The sequence below is a fragment of the Gossypium hirsutum genome, chromosome D06, assembly GCF_007990345.1.
Source record: "Gossypium hirsutum isolate 1008001.06 chromosome D06, Gossypium_hirsutum_v2.1, whole genome shotgun sequence".
Classification (NCBI taxonomy): Eukaryota; Viridiplantae; Streptophyta; class Magnoliopsida; order Malvales; family Malvaceae; genus Gossypium; species Gossypium hirsutum.
The window spans coordinates 48,855,473-48,881,145 of NC_053442.1; the positions used below are offsets into that span (position 1 = coordinate 48,855,473).

A 25,673-nucleotide genomic window follows, 5' to 3' on the forward strand; every position below is an offset into this window, starting at 1 on the left:
AAGAACAAGAAATACGACAACATTTTTCTTCATATTTTATGCGGTAAAAACTCAATTGAATTCTTTTTAATGACTTTTTATAGCTATAAATGCTTGTTATACAAGTAGGCATAAGCTAAATAAATAGAAAAGGGAAAGTGCATCTCTCTTAATTTCAGTAGCAAAATAGAGATGTGGAAATATCTAAGAAAAAATGGAAAATATTAAAAAAAAGGAATAAAGGGCAAGTGGCAGAACCCCCAAAGCAAAACTTGTGTTGTAAAAATAAACTCTGAAAGTGTACATATGTTTTGATTGTCCCACCTTTCCTTCCAAATATTCTATCTGAGGCCAAACCCCATAGCCCACAGGTCCAAAACTCCCCCATTGATCCCCTCACCCCTTCCAATTTCCACTCCTTTTGATCTTTATTTCCTCACCTTGACATCCATATTCCTCCGCAGATTTTTTCCTTTGATTGAATCTTCATTTTCACCCTCACAATGCACTTCCATGGGTTACCAACGTTTGCATGCTTCTTTTAATTCTCACCCAGTTTTTGATTCACTTTCGATCTTCCCTTTCCCACCACATAAAAGATCTCTCTCTTCTTGTTGGCCACTAGTTCACTAGTTTTTTATCAGTCAATCAATTAAAAAGTTAACCAGTTCTTCAATCTTTTTCTTCATTTTCACACCATCCCTTTTGTCCCTACACATCTATGAATACACATGTACATACACTTTTTCTTTCTGGTTCTGGATTATTTTTATTCCTATCCATTAAGTTGAACTTCTACAGATATGGCTATATATTTCAGGACATTCAATCACAACTTAATTCCACCATTTATATAAAAAAAATTCTTACATAAGCAAATTTAAATTATAATTATTTAATTGATTAAGAATAATGGGAAAATTTTGCATGACAATTCATAACTCGTAATGAGTTATCCTCAAACCCTTAAAGAGGAGGATAGAACGTGCTTAAGTGTGCTCAAATTCCCCGTTTTCTTGTACTAGCAATAATGTCAATGCCAACTGAAATAAGGCTCAATCGGCTATAATTATTTTAAATTTTAATTAGATAATATTTTATTTAGATAAATGACTAAATGTAAAAAATCATCTAAGTCAAGTTTTAAATTATTTTAAATAGATACTAAAAGTTTCATGAATTAGATATATTGTTTGACTATGTTTCATTAATATTAAATTTATTTTAGAAGGTTTTAACGTAAAAGCAAGAAAAATTGTTTTATTACCAATAAAGGTAATTGAAACAAACGTTTTTATTTGAGTCCTAGCTATATACCATCTCAACTCAACCGAAAGGATTGTATGAAACTGTAATTCCGCGTTATCCTTATTCCTTTCCAATAGGACAATGACAAATCATATTTTTTCTCCTGATTTTCAACATTTTTAGTTGAATTTAATTTTTTTCAAGGATGAAAAATCTGATTTCAAATACATTTAAACTCAAACAATAAAATGTAGAGAGAAAAAAAAACCTCTTTTACTATAGATAGAACCCACTTATACATTTTATTCACTATCTCAATAAGCGGCCAGTTTTGGCCAAACGAATACAAATAAGAAAGGAATATAGCCTTTGAATCTAGTGTGATTTTATCTTGTTTTATACACTTCTCTTGTCCCCATACACACAAAATTATAGAACTTAAGTTTCAGATTCCACATATATTTCTCTCTCTTTTTTTATTTCCATAGTAAGGAATATAGCCTACCACCTTCACAACATTGTATATATATACTTCCCCCTAGGCTATATATGCCAAACAACAATGGCTGGAACTTCAAGCTATGTTCATTTCCATGACATTCCCGATGTGGTTTTGGCCATCATATTCTCCTTAGTTGCTGATACCCGTACTCGCAATGTCATGTCCCTTGTATGTCTGAAATGGCACTTGCTTGAGCGTTCCACTCGCAAATCCCTCACCCTCCGTGGCAACATCCGCAATCTCTTCCTCCTCCCCACTTGCTTTCGAGCCGTTACCCATCTCGACCTTTCTTTGCTCTCCCCATGGGGACACCCTCTTCTTGATTCCTCTTCAAACCCGCTTCTTCTCGCTCAACTCCTTCGGCATGCATTTCCCTCTGTTGTTTCTCTAGTAGTTTATATCCGTAACCCTTCAACTCTCCATCTTCTAGCTCCCCAATGGCCTAACTTACGACATGTTAAGCTTATACGTTGGCATCAACGTTTGCCTACGGAACCTCTTGGTTCTGACTTTACTGCCCTTTTTGAGTATTCTGGTATGCTTTCCTCACTTGATGTTTCACTTTTTCATTCCTGCACTGAAGATCTTCTACCTGCCATTAAAGCCTACCCTTTGATTGCAGCTTCTCTTTCTCATCTTAATATCCTCAAACATTCTTCAGCTGAGGGATTCAAGTCCTATGAGCTTTTAGCCATTACTGCTTCCTGTCCAAACCTCCGTAAATTGCTTGCAACATGTATATTTGACCATCGATTTATTGGATTTGTTGGCGATCAAACCTTGCTTGCTCTTGCTTCCAATTGTCCTTGCCTTTCTTTACTTCACCTTGTTGATGCTACGTCTTTGTCCAACATTAGGCCTGATCCAAATGATGAGGGTTACACATCTGAAGATGCAAGTATCAGTCATACTACACTTGGAGATGTATTTGCTGGATTGCCACTACTTGAAGAGTTGGTTCTCGATGTTTGCTACAACGTTAGGGATACTTGGCTGGCGTTGGAATTGCTTTATTCCAGGTGCCCCAGGCTTAAAGCCTTGAAGCTGGGACAATTCCATGGAATCTGTAGGGGCATAAATGCTTGGCTAGATGGGATCGCCCTTTGCCAAGGGTTGGAATCTTTGTCAATCAAGAATTCTGCTGACCTAACCGATAAAACATTAGAAGCCATATCTCTAGGCTGCCCCAGACTGTCCAAGTTTGAGGTTTTAGGATGTAAAAAGATCACAGGCAAAGGGATGTGGGAATTGACTCACGCTCTTAGGAAAACTTTGGTCCATGTCAAAATTTCTTTCTGCAAAAACTTTAATGCAGTTTCTTCATTGCAGGCAATAGAACCAATTTGAGATCGGATTGAAAGGCTCCATATAGATTGCGTGTGGAACACCCTTGACAATTCAGAAAACCAGACAAGAAGTAGTTCAAGTCAAGAACTAAGTGAATCATACAACTTACAAGCAAGAAAGAGAGACATGATCAAGGAAGAGAAAAGGTTAAAAAAGAAAAGCAAGTCCCACTTCCACGATGTCGGGGACGAAAACTTGTTCTCTTCTAGGACATGGTCCAAACTACATCATCTTTCCCTTTGGATAGGTGTAGGTGAGTTGCTCACTCCATTATCCTTGGCAGGTCTAGATGATTGTCCAGCGTTGGAAGAGATAGAAATAAAGATTGAAGGTGATAGCAGAAATCAACAGAGGCCTTGCATGGATTCACTAGGGTTGCGTTCCTTAGCTTGTTATCCAAGGCTTTCAAGGATGCTCTTGGACTGCAGTGGAGTCATAGGTTATGCTCTTACAGCTCCCCTAGGGCAGGCAGATTTGAGCTTGTGGGAGAGGTTTTTTCTAAATGGGATTGAGATATTGAATCTTAAAGAGCTCAACTATTGGCCGGCACAGGACATGGATCTGAATCAGAGAAGCCTATTTCTACCAGCAGCAGCGTTGCTAGCGCAATGTGGGAGCCTAAGGAAACTGTTCATTCATGGAACAACAAATGAACACTTCATGATGTTCCTATTGAGAATCCCAACACTCAGGGATGTTCAAGTTAGAGAAGATTATTACCCTGCACCTGAGAATGATACAATCACAGAGATGCGAGTTGAATCTTGTCGTCGATTCGAGGATGCTCTCAATAGTAGCAATCGTCATATTCCTGATTAGAAATAGTGTTCCAAGTTGCTAAATTCCTACTACTTTCAAGCCAGAGAGGAGCGTAAATAACTTTTTCCTAATAAAAAATGCAATATATGTTTGTATTAAGGTTCCTTTGTGCAATATTTTCAAAATTAAGTATGGATTGGGATACAATCTCATGTTGTTAAATGGTATAGAAACAACAATTCAATTGTATCTCTTTTATGTACGATAGGGGATACTATTTTGTCCTATACATCTTATTAAATATAATAATATATACAAAATATTTATAAATTAAAAATAATAATATTTATAAATAATTTCCAAATTTTATAACAAATAAAAAAAATCAGATACTTATAAAAGTTCCAAAAATCCAAAAATATGAAGATTAAAAAAAAAAACCTCTAGAAAAATTAATTAATGTCAACCACTTCGACTGTCACTTGAAAAAAAAGTGTCATATCAACTAAAATTAAGTATCAAAGACAAAGACAGAGATGAAAAGCATATAACTTAATTAAGTTTTGAATAAATTTTTAGAAGGCTTAGCATTTAAGAGAAAAAAAAAAGATTTAAAAACAAAATAAAACAAAACAAAAAGAAAGGGTATATTCTAAAAGAGTATGCTTTATCATACATGGGTTCAACTGTTAATTTGTGGACAATGATAAAGTATGTGAAGCTTCATTGTCCATCTCACCATGAGGATAGGGTATCTATTCCAATGGCACTTCGGTGTATATAGTGCGGCATGGTGGAGTTGCTCTATCCTGTAGATTACATTTTAGTTTTTAATTGGAAAATGTGTAAATTAATTTATATATATTAGATAAGTGAGTAAAATAACTCTCAATTAAAATTGTATGGTTAAATGTTTGTTTTAGTGTTTATATATAAGGTATAATAATAAATTTAGCCCTTAACCTTTACAACTGTAATGACCCGATTTTCAGTGATGTCGAAAAATATGATTTTGGAACCCCATTTTTATAAACCGAGTTCGTAATGACGAAATATAAATATTTATGAAGTTACTATGAAAATATAATAAAGAGTGTTAAGTAATCATTTTGGTCCTTTGGATAATTATTATATAAGTCCCCAAGAATTTTCTTAATTAAAATTCAATAGCGTTAGACTTCTACAATTTACTCCTTAAGCTTTAATTAACTAATTTCTCGGTTAAATTACTTACCCGGACTTAAATACATGTAACAACCTTAATTTGTATCCGTCACCGAGATCGGGTCACGGAGTATTACGATAACAATTTAAACATTTAAAATTACTATCTTAAAAATATTCAATTATAATTACAATTGAATCAATCTCAAATCATTCATAATCTAACATGCACTTACGAGCCTTAAAACGAGTCTACGAGACCCTAAAAATAAATTAAAACATTCTGGGGTCAATTCGAAACCAAACGGAAAAGTTAAGAAAATTTAAAAATTTTTGAATACAAGGGACACATGGTCGTGTGGCCAAGTCGTGTGTCCAAGCCCAGACCGTGTAGACATTTGATGTTGAGTCACACGACCATGTCGCTGGTCGTGTCTCAGACCATGTAACAGTCTGTTTTAACAAATGGCCGTGTGGATAGACTATGTGGGTCATGTAACACCCCCATACCCGACCCGGTCGCTGAGTCAAGGCATCAGGATGTCACATTCGTTGCCGAAGCAACTACTGAAAATTTCAGATCAATGTATCATATTATTTAATTAATATAGATCATTAACTCATTTCAGTAATAATTGAATTTATGATAGAACTAATTATGAGTTAAAGGAGCTCATTAAAACATCCATAATTGATCAAAGACCAAATTGTATAGGTCATAAAAAATTTTGAACTGCCATCGCGACGTTGGGGTTTACACGTCGTGACATGGCGAACTTGTCATCGTGACGTCGTCTCCATTTTCCTACAAGTTCCACGCTTTATTTTTATTTATTTATTTTTTTATATCATTACCTAAACCGTATTCAGATGTCATAACCGCCACTTCATTTTACATATCATCCACTTACATCTATTTCTAATCTCAAGTCCTTATAAAAACATTATATTCAATCAAAGATAACAAAGTTTATAAAATTAATACAAATATTAAAGTTTTACAAATAAGACTATTGGAGGACTTGCACTTTCAAAGTAGTTTACCCACTTTATGTATATTTCATATTTATTTCTAAATTGTATCAATCAATTTAATTCTTCATAAAATTTTAACAAGAATTCAATATCACATCAATTAACAATTATTCACTTATTATTTTATCAATTCGTTTAAACATATTCACATGTATTAATCATTCCATCACTTACAACTATTTCGAAACATTTCAAATTCGTCTACTATATATATATATTCATATATTTTTTCCTCCTCCTCCTCTCCATTCCACATCCTTTATGTATATATTTATTAGAATCTTTAGCTTTTAGTATATAACATGCTTATATGTAACATTGTCTATAATTCCACTATTTACTTATATGTTCATATCAAAGATGTCCACTTGAGTCATAGTCACTAAATTATTTATATATTGAGCTACAGAATTCGAAATTAATATCCGCTTGATGTTTTTGAAACTAGACTCAAATATCTTTTTACCATAAAAATTTTAGAATTTATAATTTAGCCAATAAGTACAGTAAATTATTCAAATTTGTCCTTGTTCTGTTGCTTGACAGCTTCGACCTTTCTTTACTAAAAATTAATTATCTCTTAGTACAGGGTTTGGATGATTTTTTCGTTTGTTTCTATTGAAAATAGACTCATTAATAATTTAAACATATAAAATTAAACTCATAATCATTTTTTTACAATTTTTTATGATTTTCCAAAGTCAAAACAGGGGAACTCGAATTCACTCCGACCTTGTTTCACGAAAATTAATATATCTCATAAAATCTCGTTTCTTTCACCGTTTCTTCCATATGAAACTAGACACAATAAGCTTTAATTTCATATTTAATTCAATCTCTAACTAAATTTCTTTAATTTTAGGTGAATTTTCAAAGTTAAGTCATTGCTACTGTCCAAACTATTTTAATGAAAATATTTTCTTTTCCAAGGTTCTTTGCACTATCTTTCATTCAATCACACATAATTGTCATGCTTTTGATTACTATACAATTTAGTCACTTATGTTTATGTTTAGATTACATATTCATTTCTTAATCTTAGTACTTTTCACCATGCAAATCACATTTTCTCTTACCAATTTAGTGTTTTAAGTCTCTATTCTTCATCAAATACTTTTTATTTCTAGTATTTAGATTAAATACATGTTTCATACGTCTCACTTAAAACATCTTTAACTCAATCTATTGAAATACAAGTAGGTTTAGTATGAAACTTACCAACTTTGTCAAGAATTTCTTCATTTCTTCTTCATTTCCATGCATTTCTTATCTTCACCACTTTTCTTCCTTTTCTTCTCATTTTTTCCACTTTCATCTATTATTTTCTTGCTTCTAAATTGATAAGTATATTCTCTAGAATCTCTACTTCATCTTCTCTCTTTAACATCTAAGGAAATTTTCAAAAATTTTGGGCAAAAAGATAGGTTTTCATGGCAAAAGACTAAATTGTAAAGAAAAGAAAACTTCATTTATCATCCTTTCACTCACGTTGGAAGGATGATAAATTTCCTTCATCCTTCCTTTATCTAAGTAAAATATTAATAAAATAATATTTAACTAATTAATTAAAAAAACCACCAAAATATCATCAACATCATTATTACATTCTAGAATTCTCCCTGTTGCTAATTGACCATTTTACCCTTTATGATTTTTCAAAATTCCATCATTGAATCATCACTTAATTTGGTAAAATTACGATTTAGTCCCTCACAATTCTTCACCTATTCAATTTGGTCCCTGTAGGCCTATTCCATATCTTAGGAAATTAGATTATTTTCACTTTTGGTCTTTCAAAATTTTCATTTTTACAATTCAATCCCCTAAATTTTGAATATTTACACTTGAGCCAAAAAAATTAACATATTTACAATTTAGTCCCTTCCTTAATGCATTATGTCATGCTTTTTGATTTAACTCACTGTTGATATATTTCAAGTTTCATTTTCTTTGATCTTATACCTTATTTCGGTAAGATTTTATCTCACATTATTTACGACCAAGGGGGTTTTGAGGATGTTATAGGTCACACGGCTGCGTGGCAGCCCGTGTCCCAGGCCGTGTGCACCAAATTTTGCTTCAAAAAAAAGGTAAACTTTACACCTAACTTGGCCACCAATCCAAACCTAAAAACATAACCAAAAATACTCTCAAACAAATCAAAACATACCAATTACCTACAATTCATGTGCCTAACCAATGTGCCATTCAAATGAACCTCCAACAAAGACTAATTATCTCATAACCTTGTTAAAGAGCATATGACATTAACCACTTTCTCATCCTCAATCAACATTCACCAAAATGACCAAATATAACCAATATTACCAAGTTCCATTTTACAAAGTATTTACCAATTCACATCAATAATATACACATCCAAAAGAGTCAAGCTTATCAACATGCTTATTTCAATCACAACTATATACAAACATTTGTTTCAAGACATAACATAATTTTAAATTTTATATGACTTTCAATATAAGTAAATTATACTAGATTCAACCATAGACCTAAAGACTATTAGTCAAAATATCATTATCCTAGGTACATGCCATGACACAAAAAGAAATACGTCACAAATGTTGAGTTCAAGATTTGTCGTGGATGCTGAGTCATTGAAAGAAAGTTTGCGCCCAGCGCTAGTCGAATGAATCGACAATGGTTTCCTGCACTTCCAACACAAGATCAGATAATCTCTATTCCATCATATCATAACTAAACTTCTCAAGTTTACCAATATTGCTCTTCATCAACTTATTCAATTCAATATACAACCTATAATTATACACATAAATCATTTATCCATAACCAACCATTTAAAACTATTTACTCAATCATTCAATTATTCTAATTCAAAGGACTTAAGCTTGGCCGAACTGTTAAACTAAGCTTTATTTGATAAAGGATTTTGATATAACATATTAAAAGTATTTTTGAATGTAAGATAAAAATGATAAAATATTTTTTAAATTTGAATTCTAAGAAATAAAAATATGAATATTTACAATAAACTCTTAGAGAATTTTGAAACAATTTTAAAATCAAGTGAAAATTATTTTAACCAAGTTAAAATGATCTTAATTAAGTTAAAATCATTTTAACACATCAAAATGATTTTCAAACAAGTCATAATTATTTCAGGCCAAAAAGTATCGATACCATTTGACCAAGTATCGATAATTTTTTTTGAAATATCGATACCCTTAGAAAAATCGAGACCAAAAAGACATTCTATCAAAACCCTAAAAATTATCGATACCATGTTTTTGGTATCGATACTTTTTGAAAATAATCGATACCTTTCTTCAAAACGATACCAAACCTTACAAAGTACTGATCTGGTATCGATACCTATTTTAGGAAGTATCGATAAAATATTTTTAAAGTATCGATTATTTTATTCCAATATCGATACCCTTTTTGGAGGTATCGATACTCGCTGTTACAGGTGAAATAAATGTTCTGGTTTTACATCCCCAACGGCCATATTAAGTTCACCAACAACCTCAACGGCTGTAAATCTATTAGAGGGTATAAATACCATCTTTTAAAGTCCTACAACATCCAAGAAAATACTTTCAAGCAAAAATCATCAATCAAACAACCTTAGAACTTAAATTTTCATATTCTTCGTACACACACTTGTGAGTTTTATCTTTATTCTTTTGCTCAAGTGTATCTCATTGTATTTGTGCTTCAATTTGCAAACAATTTTATCTATCTTGTAAGAATTGTTTCTTTGTTTGCTCATTTGTATCTCTTTGAGAGGGCTTGAAACTTAAGATTTGGGGTAGAAATCTTAAGGAGTTGTAAGGTTAAACATTATTCTCAAAGGTTGAACAAATTAGTGAATTTGGGAAAATCCTTAGTGGTGAAAAGCTAAGGTAGTGGAGTAGGCAATTGGGGCCAAACCACTATAAATTCTTTGTGTTCATTGTTTCATTCTTAGCTTTTCTTTCACCAAATTTTTTAAAGGCCAATTCACCCCCCTCTTGGCATTTTCGGTTTACTTCATCAAGATATCAATAATATTTCATGCAATTAATACAATTATAAAACTTAAATAAGTTGTTTTATACAATTCAATCCTTCCATCATCATTTTACAAAATTACCCTGACATTTTACCTTTCACGCAATTTAATCCCTAAGTCTTATACTTGTAAATTCACTAAACTTAATCATTACTCATGTTGGCCGAATATTCTAGGGACCTATTACAGCCCATATTTATCATTATTTCACAATATTTCTATGAAATTTAACTATTTTCATAAATAAGTCCCTAAACCATAAAATCACTAAAAATCACTTGACAAAACTTGTTTATTTAACCACCAAATTTAATAATCTATCATCTAAATTCAAAATATATTCAAAATATATCATGGCAAGTCCCTAAAATTTTAACAAATTTATAAATTAACCCCGGGCTAGCTAGATTAAGCTAAAATGAGTTCAAAAATATAAAAATTATTTAAAATGGATAAAAAAAATCATACCATGCAAAGGATTAAGCTTGGCTGAACCTTGAGGATGCAAAAATGGTGGTTTTTCCTTCTTCATTTTTGGTGATATTGGAGAAGAAGATGATAGCTTTCTTTGATTTAATCTTGTTTTAATTTAATTTATTTAATTACCAATTTACCCTTAGTATAATAACTAATAACTACAAGAATTTGTCCATAAATGTCCACTTGCCACCTTTGTGGTTTATTTACCATATAAGCCCATTAATTATAGATTCCATATCCATTTGACCCATTTAGCAAATAAAATTCCACTTTTGCAATATTTACGATTTAATCCTTTTTACTTAATTAACTATCTAAACCTTAAAAATTCTTTACCAAATTTTAATACAACCTTAATAACACTCCGTAAATAACGAGATCTCGATAGCTCATTTTTTAAAACCACTTGAACCTAACTATTCATTCAAACAATATAAATTATTAAATCAAAATTTATTACAACACTATATTTGACTCGTAAATATTAAATAATAATATTTACAGACTCGTTTGTCAGATTTGTGGCTCCAAAACCACTGTTTTCGATACCACTGAAAATGGGCTGTTATAGTATATTTTTATATTAACTCTGTAAATATTCTTATTTCATATTTACGGACTTGGTTTACGGAAATGGAGTTTCGAAATCTTTTTTTCTACACCACTAGAATTCGAGTCGTTACATCGTATAAGGCTCGTTTAAGATTGTATATCATGTCATAATGATGTTCTGGACTCAGTAATATGTATTAATTGTTAAATTGAACTCTAATCGATCGTAGTTGTTCTGATAACGTATGTGACATTTTGTAGCTCAGACCTGGTGATTGGGTCAGTATGGGGTGTTGCAACAATATTTATTCAATTTGATCTCTACTCTTTTATTAGATATAAATTAGAAATTTTGAAACTAATAAGGCTAAAGGATAAAAAAAGGCCATAATAACAAATTTAAAAAATCAATTAAGTCCTTTTAAAATTTAAAATTTATTAAAAAATTAAAAAATTTATAAAAAAATTTATAAAAAATTAAAATTATAAAATTTTCATTAAAAAAAATAATACCAACCCATTAAAATCTAATGGTTATAAGTTTTTTTTAAAAATTTTGATCCTTACTCTTTTATTGGCTTGGTATTGTTATTTTTAATAAAAATGTAATTTTAATTTTTTTTAACTTTTTAAATGATTTTTTAAATAATTTTTAAATTTTAAAAGGTCTTAATTGATTTTTTTAATTTGTTACGAACTGCTTTTTGATACTTTATCCTTATTAGTTTAAAAATGTTCTAATCTACTTCCAATAAAGGAATATGAGTCAAATTGAATAAATATGTAAAGGTTGAAGGCTAAATTTTTTTTTATTATATCTTATATATACACACCAAAACAAACATTTGACCATGCAATTTTAACAAAAGGGCTATTTTGCTCACCCGTCTAACATTTTGGTGATACTTTTACCTTCTATCCCGCTTATTTATATGAATAATAAAACAATATTATTTGATTTATTTTTATTAAGTTTAAAGTATTATTAAATATAAATATAAATATAAATTAACTATTTATTAATTTTATAAACATCAAGTAGACCAAAAAAATTTACTGTATATAAACATTTTAATCTAAAATTTTTATGGCTAAAGGGCTTAAGGCCCTAAACTTTTTTTTTTAAATCAACTAAAATTTTATTTATTTTCACTCAATTGAGTCTTTAAACTTCAAAATTACATTTAACTAATTTCTTTGGTCGTCAAAGGGTAACTGCTGCCATTTTGGGAGATATTTTCGTCATGTGGCACGCCAATATTGTTTCACGTGGTGAAATTTAGTGTTTTATATCTAAAATTATTCAAAAAGTATTAAAAATATAAAAATATAGAAAATAAATATATATTATAAAAATACATAAAAGTGCAAAATTTTATTAGAAATTATAAAAAATAGAGAAGTGCAAAAAATTTATATAAAATTCACGTTATATGAAATACGAAAAACTAAAAGAAGTAAAAATTAAAAAAAATTAATAATACAAAAATATTAAAAATGAATAAATTTTACAAAATATTATAAAAAGCATAAAAATATTAGAAAATATATATGAAAAAAATAAAAATCATTTTTTCATTTGCACACTAACCATCATTTGACCCTCGAAACTATTTGTTGTACACATTTACTATCAACCTTCCGGAGGCTTGTACCTTTCTTTCTATCGTCAATGTCAAGGGAGTGTTTTGAGATGCAAATTAAGGTAGGGAAATAAGCTAAGAACACAAGGGACAATAGAGGTTGTATATAAAATTGTAAATATTTTTAAAATTTGTATCTTTTTTAAAATTTTATATAATTTTTAAAATTTTCTATTATTTTTAATATTTTTTGCACTTTTCTATATTTTTATAATAATTTTCTATATTTTAAAATTTTCCATATTTTTAACAATTTTTATTTTTAATTCATATAGTTTTAAAATTATTCATTTTAATAATTTATATAATTTGTATAATTTTTGAGACATTTATACTATTTTTTTATACTTTTTGCATTTATATTTATTTTTTATAATTTTTTTGTGATTTTGAATATTTTAGTTTTTTAATAATTTCTTTTATGATTTTCAGTATTTTTTACCGATTTTGAGAACAAAACAGCCCCAAAAGGGCAGCTGTTACCCCAAGGGGCTTAATTATTATAATTTTGAAGATAAGGGGCTCAATTGAGTGAAAAAAAATATAAGGGCTTAATTGATTTTTTTAGAAAATTTCAGGGGCTTTTAGCTATTTTTATTAGTCAGGGTTTTTCATTATAATACATTTCATTGCAACTGCTGCGTTTAAGTATAAACATATTAAAGAAACATGTGTAATGAATAAAAAAGAAGAATTGGGTCAAAGCTACTCTTCTTTGCAAGCAAAAGACTAGTAGGTAGCAGAGTTGAGCATTTAAGAGCTTATGCATTGTACAGATTCCATGTATTTCATTTTATATTTGAATTTACAATCATTGAACAAAAGATAAAATAGATACAACAAAATGCCAACATGATCCTTGTGATTAATGTTAGCAACAGTTGATTGATCCTTTATGAACTTAGACCTACCTTTAATCAAAAAAAATATAGTGAGGTTAATGTTTATAGATTTGTAAAGAAGAGAGTTGGATGCATCATTTTGATAGATTATATAATTATAACCTAATTGATCAACTATTTTCAATGGTAAATTAGATGTAAAATGTTGACTGTTAGATTCATCTCCAGCAACTATCCCTACTCACAAGTCAACTGCACCCAAGTGTGAACAGCAGACGGGCAGGGCATAACCACCAAAATAGTTTGGTCTTTATTTCTCATGAAACTAAATATTTTTCCATAAAACATTTGATTAATTCATAAGATACCCTCAAAAACATTGTTTACCCCATCTTCTTTGGACAGTTCCAGTGTTATTTTGGTCACTTGCAAAGAATGTTGTAGAGCTGACTGGTAGGCATGGCTCAGTTAGCATTAATTTTCCACCTTATATACAATACAAATGCAAGATTAAGATCAGATATCACTGGCAACCCCGTTGAAAAAATATGGGTTTCCAAAGAAACATATTGGGTTTCCTTTTCTTGATATTGGCTTCACTAACAAGCCTCTCTTCTAGCCTTCCTAGTGAATACTCCATAGTGGAACATGAGATTGACGCATTTCTTTCGGAGGAAAGGGTGTTGGAGATCTTCCAACAGTGGAAAGAAAAGCATCGGAAAGTGTACCGGCACGCCGAGGAGGCTGAGAAAAGGTTTGAAAATTTCAAGGGGAATTTGAAGTATATCCTAGAGAGGAATGCAAAGAGAAAAGCAAACAAATGGGAACATCATGTGGGATTGAACAAGTTTGCTGATATGAGCAATGAGGAGTTCAGAAAAGCTTACTTGTCAAAGGTGAAAAAGCCCATCAACAAAGGGATAACCCTGTCAAGGAACATGAGGAGAAAGGTGCAGTCTTGTGATGCACCCTCATCCTTGGATTGGAGGAACTATGGAGTTGTGACTGCTGTCAAGGACCAAGGTTCTTGTGGTAAGAAAATGCCCTACATATAGTGTAAGTTCCCCTTTGAGAAAAAACCTGAATAACTGTGTCCTATGTTTGCAGGAAGTTGTTGGGCATTCTCATCAACTGGAGCCATGGAAGGAATCAATGCCTTAGTTACTGGAGACCTAATTAGCCTTTCAGAACAAGAACTTGTAGATTGTGATACCAGCAACTATGGGTGTGAAGGAGGATACATGGACTATGCTTTCGAATGGGTTATAAACAATGGCGGGATCGATAGCGAAAGCGACTACCCCTACACTGGTGTGGATGGCACATGTAACACCACCAAGGTCTGATTCATTTTTGTTTCAGTAGTTCAACCAGTTCTTCCTCTAATTCTAATGTATTTGTCTTTAATCAGGAGGAAACCAAGGTTGTATCTATTGATGGCTATCAAGATGTAGAGCAATCAGATAGTGCTCTTTTATGTGCCGTTGCTCAGCAACCTGTTAGTGTGGGAATTGATGGTTCCGCCATTGATTTTCAACTTTACACTGGTGTAAGTATTTGTTTGGAACCTGGAAACTTTTTGTTTAAAACGAAATTTTTGGGGTAATGAAATTCGTATGGCATGATGCATGAATAGGGAATTTATGATGGGAGCTGCTCGGATGATCCAGATGACATTGATCATGCTGTTTTAATAGTTGGTTATGGTTCAGAAGACAGTGAAGAGTATTGGATAGTGAAGAATTCATGGGGAACAAGTTGGGGGATAGATGGATATTTCTATCTAAAAAGAGACACTGATTTACCATATGGTGTTTGTGCTGTCAATGCCATGGCTTCTTATCCAACTAAACAATCCTCTTCACCATCCCCTTATCCATCGCCAAGTGTTCCTCCACCGCCACCTCCTTCAACTCCACCACCACCACCACCTCCATCTCCTTCACCAAGTGATTGTGGAGACTTTTCCTATTGTTCAAGTGATGAGACATGCTGTTGCCTTTTTGAATTCTATGATTATTGCCTAATATACGGCTGCTGTGAATATGAAAATGCTGTTTGCTGTACTGGAACTGAATACTGCTGCCCTAGTGATTACCCCATTTGTGATGTCCAAGAAGGACTCTGCCTCAAGGTACCAAAATCTGATCTTTAGCATCCAAATTTAGCCTGCATTGAACATTAACAAGAATTTGACTGTTTTACTGTAAATTCATTCAAATTCAGAACGCTGGAGACTATCTGGGAGTATCAGCTAGGAAGCGAAAGGTGGCTAAACACAAATTACCATGGACTAAAATAGAGGAAACAGAGAAGACATATCAGCCTCTGCAATGGAAAAGGAACCCTCTTGCTGCAATGCGTTGAAAAAAGTGAAAAATTACATATCATCTCTTAAACCTTGAAGGTTGTTTTCACCTTTTTTCTTTTTCTTTCATTTTTGCTTTTTCATTTCCAGCAAGCAAATCCATGCAGATAAGACTAAGAAAGGGGCATATTTGTTTAGATGATGCATTTGAATTTGGAAACTGTGTTTGTCATTCTTCACCAGTGGGGTATTAAAACTACTATGCTTTTGTTTATTTCTTCAGGCTTGTTTCATGATGAGCCCAAGTTGATATTGCCATTGTTGTTCATCTAGGCTTTGTAAGATATACATATTTGGATTAAAAAAAATTAGGGCCTGTTAGTTTCCCACAATTTGCCTTGTTTCTGCTACCAGCAACAGAGATTCAAAACTATGAATAATGGACTGCAATTGTGCATGAAGCAATAGACTTGTATAAGAATAAGACCCCTTTTTTTCTGTAGTGTAATCCAATGGCCCTTAAGGTCTGGATTCATAAAAGCCCAAAGAAAGGTAGATCATCATTTCATGTACCATTTTGTTGGGGGTGATAAACACATCCCAATTCTCCAGTGCAGCTGGTGCTTGGGGATGGGCTCTACATACCGGACCACGGCGGGAATTGGGTTGTGCTGGTGGGTCTCACATATTTTTTCACGGACAATTTGCATGCAATCTGATTTTTTATTTAGAATTAGATTAGACCATTCTGCTCTCTTATTTGCCTTTGTTTTTTTCTAGTAAAATTAAGAAAATTAGAATATCTTAATTAACTCTAGGGTGATATGTTTGATGGGATTTTTTTTATATTTTTTAATTTTTCATAATTCAAATCGGTTCGGTTCGGTTCGATTCTCAATTTTTATATTAATTTTTGGTTTTCTAGTTTTAGATTTATTTTAACAAAATGAACTTTGTTTTATAACTTTTGAATATGATTTGACGAAATTTCAAAATCTTTTTCATTAGTATTTCTAAAACAAAATAACTTTTCAAGAAATTTTAATTTTTTTACTATTTTAAATATAAAATATTTATTTTATATTATAAAAAAATTAAATTATTTATATATTAAATAAAAATAAAATTTAATTCGATTTCAAATACCCTCTTTGAATTAGTATTTCTAAATAGTTCAAACACTTTGATTTGGGTGGTTTTTTGATTTTTCAATTTATCTTACTCAACCATCGTTAACTCATTGTTTGTTCTCTTCCTCTTATATAAAATCTTAATATTGCGTATTAAAATGGCTTCTTAAAAATGTAGTTTTCTTTGTTTGATTAAAGTGTTAGAACAGTTTTTATGAAATGTCATGTGTGCCCTTAAATGTAAAACATACTTTGAGAAACTTGTATATCACTGTATTTCCATGTAAATAGGAATACAATACAAACTACCCAATGTGTCAAAAGTACAAATAAAAATTCCAATACTCTATTTAGGAAATTTTAAATTAATAAAGATAAATTGTACTTTGATCTTATTAAAAATGATAAAAATTTGATTTAATCCAAATATATAGAGTATTAAAAAATTATACTAAAATTCTTTTTGGACTTCCCCATCAACTAAAAAATATATATGAAATTAAATTAAGAAATATGCCTACAACATTGTTTCTAAACATTTCATAATGTGTTAATACAATTAAAAATCCTAATATAAAAACTAGATATTCTCTTATCCATTTCTTCAGAATATTTGAAGAAAACAAACATAGCTCCAATCTTTTTCATTATTTGCTATATTTTTTGTACAAAAACCCATTCAATGTATGGTCTTAATGTAACAGGGCTTTTGGCGAATCCAACTCTTCATCTTTACTCTCATTTGATTATCAATACCAGACTTTGATCTTTTCAAGCAAGAAGTTGTGCTAAACAAACAACTTTTAGTGTAAGAAGGGTTTTTGAACCTAAAAGCAAAATGAGTTGTTTTTAGCTTTTGCACAAAAGTGCTTTTAGACTAAATCACAGTTTTAATCCTTATAATATATTTTATATAATATTTATATTTTGTATGTAATTATTTTTCTATTTAAATTTATTTTATATTTTTATATTTTTATTGGTTATGTTTTATCATTTAAAATATAGGTTATATATTCGAATTAAATTTTATGAATAATTAGTATTAATTTTTTTTAAAAATATTTAAAATTTATATTTCATATATTAAAATATTAACAACAAATTATAATAAATTATTTTTTATATTCTTACTAAGATATCATAATATTAATTACTTTGAACATTATCTAAATGCATATTTACATTTTATTTTTCAAAAATACTTTTTGACAAAAATACTAAGCACTTAAATCTTAAACCAAACTTTTCAAAAGTACTTCTTAAAATCACTTTTCCATAGCATTTTTTAAAAACACTTCTTTAAAGTAATGCTAAACTAGCTCTAAATATCTTTTCTGGTAGCTCTATCCTTCTTATATATAGTGGAGTACTCTTCAAAACAAGAGAAACTTCTTGTCCTCCATATGGCAACATTTTTGTGGTTTTATCATTATCATCATCATCAATGCGTGAAAAACACGGTTACACCTTACTAATAAGAGAAATGATTGTATGAAACAGTATCGCCACGTTATATGTATCTATTTTTCAATAGTTTAATATTATATTAGTAATTTCATTTTGAATTAAAATCCTGAAAAAAAATTAAATTCAAATAAAAATCTCGGAATTCAAGATAAAAGTATTGATATAGCATTAAACTATTGGAAAGAGACAATATATTTATTTCGCACAATCCTTTCTCCTGCTAATAAAAGAAGAAAAAGCTAGCGAAACTCTAGAATTTCTACAATTGTTTATATATAATTGGTCTATCCTAAGTATATCTCCTATAAACCGTTCCCATATTTCAAAACAATATAATCTAAAAATGCTTTTGAATAAAAAGTAAAGCACAAAGAAGAAATTAAGATGAAGAAGGTTTATATAGGAACTTAAAAAGGGGGGGAAAGCGTATTATTCATTGAAATGACTGAAGGTTTCTAATAGATTCATGCAACGAAGCTTTTTCGGTAAAATAATGAAAAAGAAAATTGCAGAATCTGTTTTTTAAACCAGCTCTATGCTAACCTCGAATACATCATTTGCATCATCTAGAAGAAGCAGCAAAAAATAAAACACTTAGAAGGATCTCACTTCCTGGGGGGTCCATTTTACATGGTCAGATCCTTATTAAGTACTCAGCCTCATTCGGCCTTGTCTGCAAAATTTTAATTTTTTTATGCATGTAAACCAAGAGATTCATGAACCCTTTCTGTTTGGTTGTGATGGATTTTATCCTGGGTAAATATTGAGGTTAAGAAAGTGAAAGGTGGGTGCTAATTTCCTGCGGGCCTTCGCAATGGCTCGTCGTCTCAGCATCAATTCCACTTCTTCAGCTTCGTCTTAACTGCAGGTCAGGCAAGCAGTCCCTGTGTTTCTGCCTTTCAAAAGGATGCCACCTCTTGTCTTCTAGTAATCGCCCGGTTCTCATGGGTCCAAGACGCGCATCCACCCCATGAATTTGGTTTGTGTGGTGACCAACATCATTGCTCACTTGGTGCCTATACAAAACCAAAATCAGTTTCTCTAATTAGGAAGGAAGTTGTAGATTAATTGATAAAAGAGTGTTACTATATAACTATGTATTAGTATACCTTGGAAAAGAGACTTCGAAATCTAGAGGTGGTTGGTAGAGGGGAGATTCTGTGGCTAAAACAAACCCACCGTTTTCCATTCTGAAATTTAGATGAGGACTGCTCTGCAATTCTTCCCTTCCTTGAATTGCTCTATTTCTTTCGCATAACACTACATAGGTGATAAATGCAAAGTTTCTTCAGTATTTCATGATTTTGTCCCCCCTCTTTTCATTCAAGGGGCAAGATAGTTACAAGTATCGACAAGCTATTACCCGACTTTATCATTTTAAAGATGATGCATTTATCAAACAGTAATTCAGTCTGACATTAAGCTGCATTGGTAGAAAATTTAATAAGATTTTAATGCCTAAAAATCTAATTAAATTAGGCATAAAATATTTAATATATATAAGGAAGCCTTCTTTGACGCGGCTTGTTTTTCCTTTTTCTTCTTTTATGCATTCTTAATAATAATATGGTTAACTTTTAATTTTAGTCCCTCTACTTTTAATTATATAAAAATAGTTAAATTTCAATTTTGGTCTCTATATCATTTTAAAATTTAAAATATGATCTTTATACTTCAATTTTTTCATATAATTTGGTACTTTAATGTTTATAATGTAATTAGTTAGTTTAAATATTTTATTCTAATTAAAATATTGACATAAATTTAAAGAATTGTTAACGTCGTTATTTTTTTAAAAAAATTCAAGTCCATTATAATGTCATTTTTTATTATATGATTATTGAGTGAGTATTTTTTAAAAATTTTAGAATATCAGACCAATAAATTTAACAGAAAAATTTTAACGGTATTAACAATTGAACTTAAATTTTTAAATTTGAAAAAGAGAGAGTCTAAATTCTTAAAAATAAAAAAATGGGATTAAATTCCAAATAAAAACTTAAAGCCTATTATTACCTTTAAAATTTAATTATTTAGTTCAAAATAATTAACCCAGGAGCGTGGGTCAAAAACTATACTAATTAATTTAACAATTAACATCCAGATAATTATCATGTGAAAATTTTTACCTCTACAATCCTTAAAAAAAGTGACACATAGAATTTAAAAAAGTTAACACATGTCCTTATGTTGTATTTAAAAAGATAGCCATCAATAAATTAGAGATGTAACGATTTTAAATCCCAATTGTAGACATAAAAAAAAAAAAACCTAATGGACAAATAAGTTGGCTTAGATGCAACTATTCATACATTTTCGGATTCGTATCGATCTAAATTTAGATATTTTTTGAATTCTAATAATTTCAAGTTCAAATTATTGAAATTCAAATTGGTCCATGTTAATTAGGCTGAGATGGATTCAAATAATTTTAATTTATTTTTATTGTAATAATTAATTTTATTTTAAAAAATATTTATAACTAAAATTAACTTTTAAAAAATAATAAATAATTATATAGATATAAATTTATATAATAATTTTTTTTATTTAGTATTAATATATTATCTCCGCTACAATTTTAAGGCATATTATATTTTCAAAGAGGAACATAGGTTCGAATTTTAGAGTCAATATTGTTGGAAGAGACAATCACGAACTCCAAACATAAATCGTAAAATAGACATGAAAAATAATATATATATACATTATCTCTACTAATATTAAATCATTTAATGAGTTTGGTGTCACGAGTTAAGTGGTTCCAACTTAATTGGTTAAATTACTAATTAGCTTCTTCATATTTAAATTGAGTAATATTATTATGAGGGTACTTTTATCTTTTTATATTTTTAAGAAGACTGATAAAAATTGCATATGAAGAGAATCAAACCTATACAACTAGCATCAATAACACTTCAACTTTACTGCTTCAACCATAGTTGAACTTTTTATATGTTTTAATACTATTACATATTGTTTTACTCACATAGTTTGTATATATTTCTACTAATATTAAGTCCTTTACTAAGTTTGGTATCACAAGTAGCACCAACTTAATTGGTTCAATTACTAAGTAACCCTTCATATTTAAAATAAATTATATTATTATGAGGATACTTTTATCTTTTTATCTCTATTAATATTAAGTTATTATATTTTTAGAAAAACAAATACAAATTTTAGCACCTCAACTTTACCACTTCAAGCAAAACTTTATTTTTATTGTTTATGCAATTTAATACTATTACACAAACTGTTTTACCCATGTTGATTGTATATATTGTTAATATCATTGATTGGGTTGGTATCACAAGTCAACTCGATATCAACTAAAGATTGATGAAGGTTTTTTTTAAAGCAAGTTACCACTCTACCTATTATTCAATTGTTAAATAAATATTTTATAATTTTTATAAATGTTGAATATCTTTTCACCAATACGAGAACATTTTGATAATATGTTAAAAATATTTTCTAACATGAAGACATTTTAATGTGCTATAGAAAAATGACAATTTGAATTAGAAAACAATTAGAGTGCATTGAATATCTTTAATCACATATATTTACATATTTAAATTTAATATCACTTACAATTTAGACTATTTTATTTTAATTTAACTTCGTACGCATTGCATATATAACGTTATTATTATTATTATTATTAATTTCAAACTATATGTTTAAATGCTTATTAGATATTATTTTAAAGCTACACGTGTATTTTAATTATGCTATTTTCAAAAAATATAGTAATTTCTCTCAATTTTCAATTTGGAGCAAAATCTTGCTCAAAAAATACATATATGATAATAATTATGCTTATATTTTTTTCCTTTATTATTTATTTATTGAAATAAAATTACTCATAACTTCTCTCTAATCCTTAAATAGAAGGATAAGTGCATTTTAACATATTCAAATCCACATCTTCTTATACTAACAAGAATGTTGATACCAACCAATCTAAGATTTAGTCGACAAATATATTTATATTTAAGTAAGATTTAAATAATTGTCTATATATATGTTGAATTATTAGTAGTATTGTAAAAGATTTATATTATAATCTTCAATTGACAATAATTTTGAATTCGATTTTAAACAATCTTTACCCCTATTTCTTATAAAAAATTAATAATTTGAATTAATTTCTAGTACATTTTGACTATATTATCTCTTTTGTCATACACTACAAATTAGAAAATTTTATTGCATTTGATTCTAATAATATGTAATTAGATTAAATGATAACAAAATATTATGTAAAAAATAATATAAAAATAAAAGGGCAGTTTTTGAAAGAAAAATGGTAAATATTTTTTTTAACAAAGTAATTATTTATTTTTAAAATAAATGACATAAAGGCAGTTTTCTTAAAGTTGAATTTTCTTTAAAAAATGTTATAAAAATTTTAAAAGTACAAAATGATATTATAACACAATTCATTTATTTTCGTTGAAGTTATTTTTTAATCTCGATCCAATTCAGCATGAGCGGAATTTAAATTAAATAATTTTAAAATATTATTATATAAAAATAAAAATAAAAAATATTATTTTATTATTTTTAAATTACAAAGTTAGACCCATTGAGTTGGAATCATAGACATCTCTAATTCAAATGTATTTGACTTACACTTCCCCTTAGGGTGCATTTGAATGAAGAGTTTTAAAATTTTAGGGATTTTTAAATGTTAGTATTTTATAATTCATTCCTTCAAAAGGTTGGTAATTGTAGTTGCATTATTTGGATAAAATAATTGATCTTGAAAATTTAAAGAGCTTAAAAGATAATTATAAAAGAAGAATATTGATATAAGAACATACAATATGAATATTATTAGATTTGAAAAAATTTATAAATGATATAAGTTTTTATAAATATATATTAGAACTAAATAGAGAGGGATAAATATCAAAACTATATATGAATTTTGATTCAATGTGCAATGTTATATATAAATTTTGTTTTGATTCAATTTCTAGAAACCACTAAAAATTAGTACAATTTCATGTTGATTTATTGCATACACAAACTGTTATAGTAATCTAATACGGAAATAAATGTATATATTCATTTCTTTAAATGTGGACAATTGAATTAAAATTAAAATTTTATGTATATATGGACAACAATTCAAGTTTCATGTGTATAATTGCACCAAATCAAAATTCGATGTATCTAATTATATATTTATCCAAATAAAAATGATATTTAGAAGTTAGATTTTATTTTATTTTATTTTATTTTGTGATGGGAACACATGCATTAAACGAAATAAAATTCGCTCAATTTCTTAATTATAGTTTTTTACGAATTCTGAAATTTTATATTATTACTGTTATCCAAATTTATATTTCGAATTTTAGAAAACCTTCATGAAATTTTATTTCCTAATATTAATTACTATTCATAAATTATTAAAATATTACAAGTATTTTTATATCATAATTAACTAATATTAATAATTTAAGCTTAGACCGAAATACAACTCACCTTTATAAACCTACTAACTGGATGAGTTAATTAGTTTATAAAACCAAGGGACAGTAGAAAATCATACTATAAGGAAAAAACAACTTCACCTTGTCCAGCCTCGTCACGTTTCTTACTCCGGTACATCTGAAACAGTAAAAGTTAATGATTTTGTGAAAAGTTTATGGTTAAAATATATTATATTCTTTCATAAATACATCAACCTTTTTACATGAACGAAATCGGTTGAGGTTAAATAATTGAAGCTGAAAATATTTTTTTTAATTATAATTGTATTTGTAAACTTTTATCTTTTACTAATTTTTTTTATAGTGCAATGATCGAATTAATGTGGTTGTGATACATCAACGAAAAATAATTAATATTATTTAAAAAACATTAATGTGGCTAAGAGTAATCCAACAACCAACGAATTAAAGATACAAAACCGTTTTCCTTTGAAAATCAAAGAAGGCAAAACCCAAAGATGTACAATGAAAATTTAACGAGCACAAAAATAATATAAGTGAATAAAAAGAATTAATCATAAATATTATATATTTAATTAGTATAATTATTTTTCATATATGTAATCTTTTTTGTTTTTATTTACCAAAATTAAAAAAATACACGATAAGTTTAAAATTTTAAGATTAAGATATAAGGTTGTGTTAGTACACCTGCAAGTGGCTTTTTACATGGGCAATGCTAAGTCCCTTCACATTCATCAACTGAAGGACTAACTTTGGAGTTGCTCCTGCAACCAAAAATTATGCAAAACTCTCTTAAATAATTTTTATATATATAAAGATACTAATATTGAACTTACTGTCTTGTCCACCAAGCCTTTCAACAGAATGCACGAAGGAGAGATGAAGATCAGGAGTCCACCGTAGGCGAGGCAATTTTGACCTAACATATTGCCTTACTCTTCTTCTACCATTACCTTTCTCCCCCACTATGTTGTTGTTATTATTGCTGGAATTCCCTTCACTTGTCTTCTCAATCTCATCACCTTGTTTGCCATTGCCGATAATGTTGTAATCATAATCCTCTTTGCTGCTAGCTTCTTCATTCAAGTCCAAGGATGAACATTTCTGTGAAGGAAACGACATTGCAGATATGTTTTCAGCTTGTTCATTGTCAACTCTCTTTTCTTCATCATGCTTCTCTACCATGCCTTCTATCATTGCTTTATTTATTCTGGTGGAAATGAAATAGGGAAAAGAAATGTACTAAAAAAAAAAAAATTCTCTTTTAGTCTTACATATGAGTTGCGTTTGCTTTATATACATATGCAAAAATGGGTTCATAAATTAATGAAAAATATGACAATAACCCTACATCTTCAACATTATTGCAGTTGATATGAAGGTTATATGCTAAGGCGTTGAAGTGTTGATAATTAAATGCAATAATTAGTAATCCCCAACTATTGTTGTGGTTTAAAAGGTTTCAACCGCTCCTCTATTTGATGTGAGGACAGTTTCTAGGTAATAGGTTTAACTATAAGCATTTCAATTGTCAGGGAGACATTGATGGGGTGAAATTATTAGCTTAAACATCATCATCCACCTTTGTAATTGGAAGTAGTTTCAAATTAATGAGTTTTTGTTTAGAAACAAGTATGGTGTTTCTCTACCAACTTTTAGACAAACCAGAACATTCTACAATGTTTTTTCCAACCATAAAAAAAC

The 25,673-nt window shown here is 29.3% G+C and overlaps 2 protein-coding genes and 1 pseudogene across 2 annotated transcripts; 2 read left to right on the forward strand and 1 right to left on the reverse strand.

Annotated features, from left to right (window-relative positions):
• The first annotated feature begins 1,789 nt into the window (after nucleotides 1–1,789).
• On the forward strand, nucleotides 1,790–4,099 carry LOC107900643 (F-box/LRR-repeat MAX2 homolog A-like; annotated as a pseudogene).
• Nucleotides 4,100–13,928: 9,829 nt separating this feature from the next.
• On the forward strand, nucleotides 13,929–16,169 carry LOC107900642 (low-temperature-induced cysteine proteinase). Its single transcript, XM_016826310.2, has 5 exons — nucleotides 13,929–14,619; nucleotides 14,695–14,927; nucleotides 14,999–15,136; nucleotides 15,224–15,721; nucleotides 15,814–16,169. The coding sequence occupies exons 1-5, from the start codon at nucleotides 14,136–14,138 to the stop codon at nucleotides 15,952–15,954; spliced, it is 1,494 nt and encodes a 497-aa protein (XP_016681799.1). The 5' UTR covers nucleotides 13,929–14,135; the 3' UTR covers nucleotides 15,955–16,169.
• A 2,051-nt stretch (nucleotides 16,170–18,220) lies between these two features.
• Nucleotides 18,221–25,214, reverse strand: LOC107900640 (protein PHR1-LIKE 1). Its single transcript, XM_016826308.2, has 5 exons — nucleotides 24,806–25,214; nucleotides 24,657–24,733; nucleotides 24,087–24,123; nucleotides 19,605–19,755; nucleotides 18,221–19,511 (listed from the first exon to the last, which is right to left on the reverse strand). Exons 1-5 carry the CDS (start codon nucleotides 25,164–25,166, stop codon nucleotides 19,343–19,345), a joined length of 795 nt encoding a protein of 264 aa, XP_016681797.2. The 5' UTR covers nucleotides 25,167–25,214; the 3' UTR covers nucleotides 18,221–19,342.
• Nucleotides 25,215–25,673: the final 459 nt, after the last annotated feature.

Excerpts from the sequence above, each read along its gene's own strand:
- LOC107900642 (XM_016826310.2), top strand. The coding sequence starts at position 14,136 with ATGGGTTTCCAAAGAAACATATTGGGTTTCCTTTTCTTGATATTGGCT. Across the intron at positions 15,137-15,223 it reads ATTTTCAACTTTACACTGGT|GGAATTTATGATGGGAGCTG; the intron begins GTAAGTATTTGT and ends ATGCATGAATAG. Across the intron at positions 15,722-15,813 it reads AAGAAGGACTCTGCCTCAAG|AACGCTGGAGACTATCTGGG; the intron begins GTACCAAAATCT and ends ATTCAAATTCAG.
- LOC107900640 (XM_016826308.2), bottom strand. The coding sequence starts at position 25,166 with ATGATAGAAGGCATGGTAGAGAAGCATGATGAAGAAAAGAGAGTTGAC. Across the intron at positions 24,124-24,656 it reads ATGTAAAAAGCCACTTGCAG|ATGTACCGGAGTAAGAAACG; the intron begins GTGTACTAACAC and ends TTACTGTTTCAG. Across the intron at positions 19,512-19,604 it reads TTCGAAGTCTCTTTTCCAAG|GCACCAAGTGAGCAATGATG; the intron begins GTATACTAATAC and ends GGTTTTGTATAG.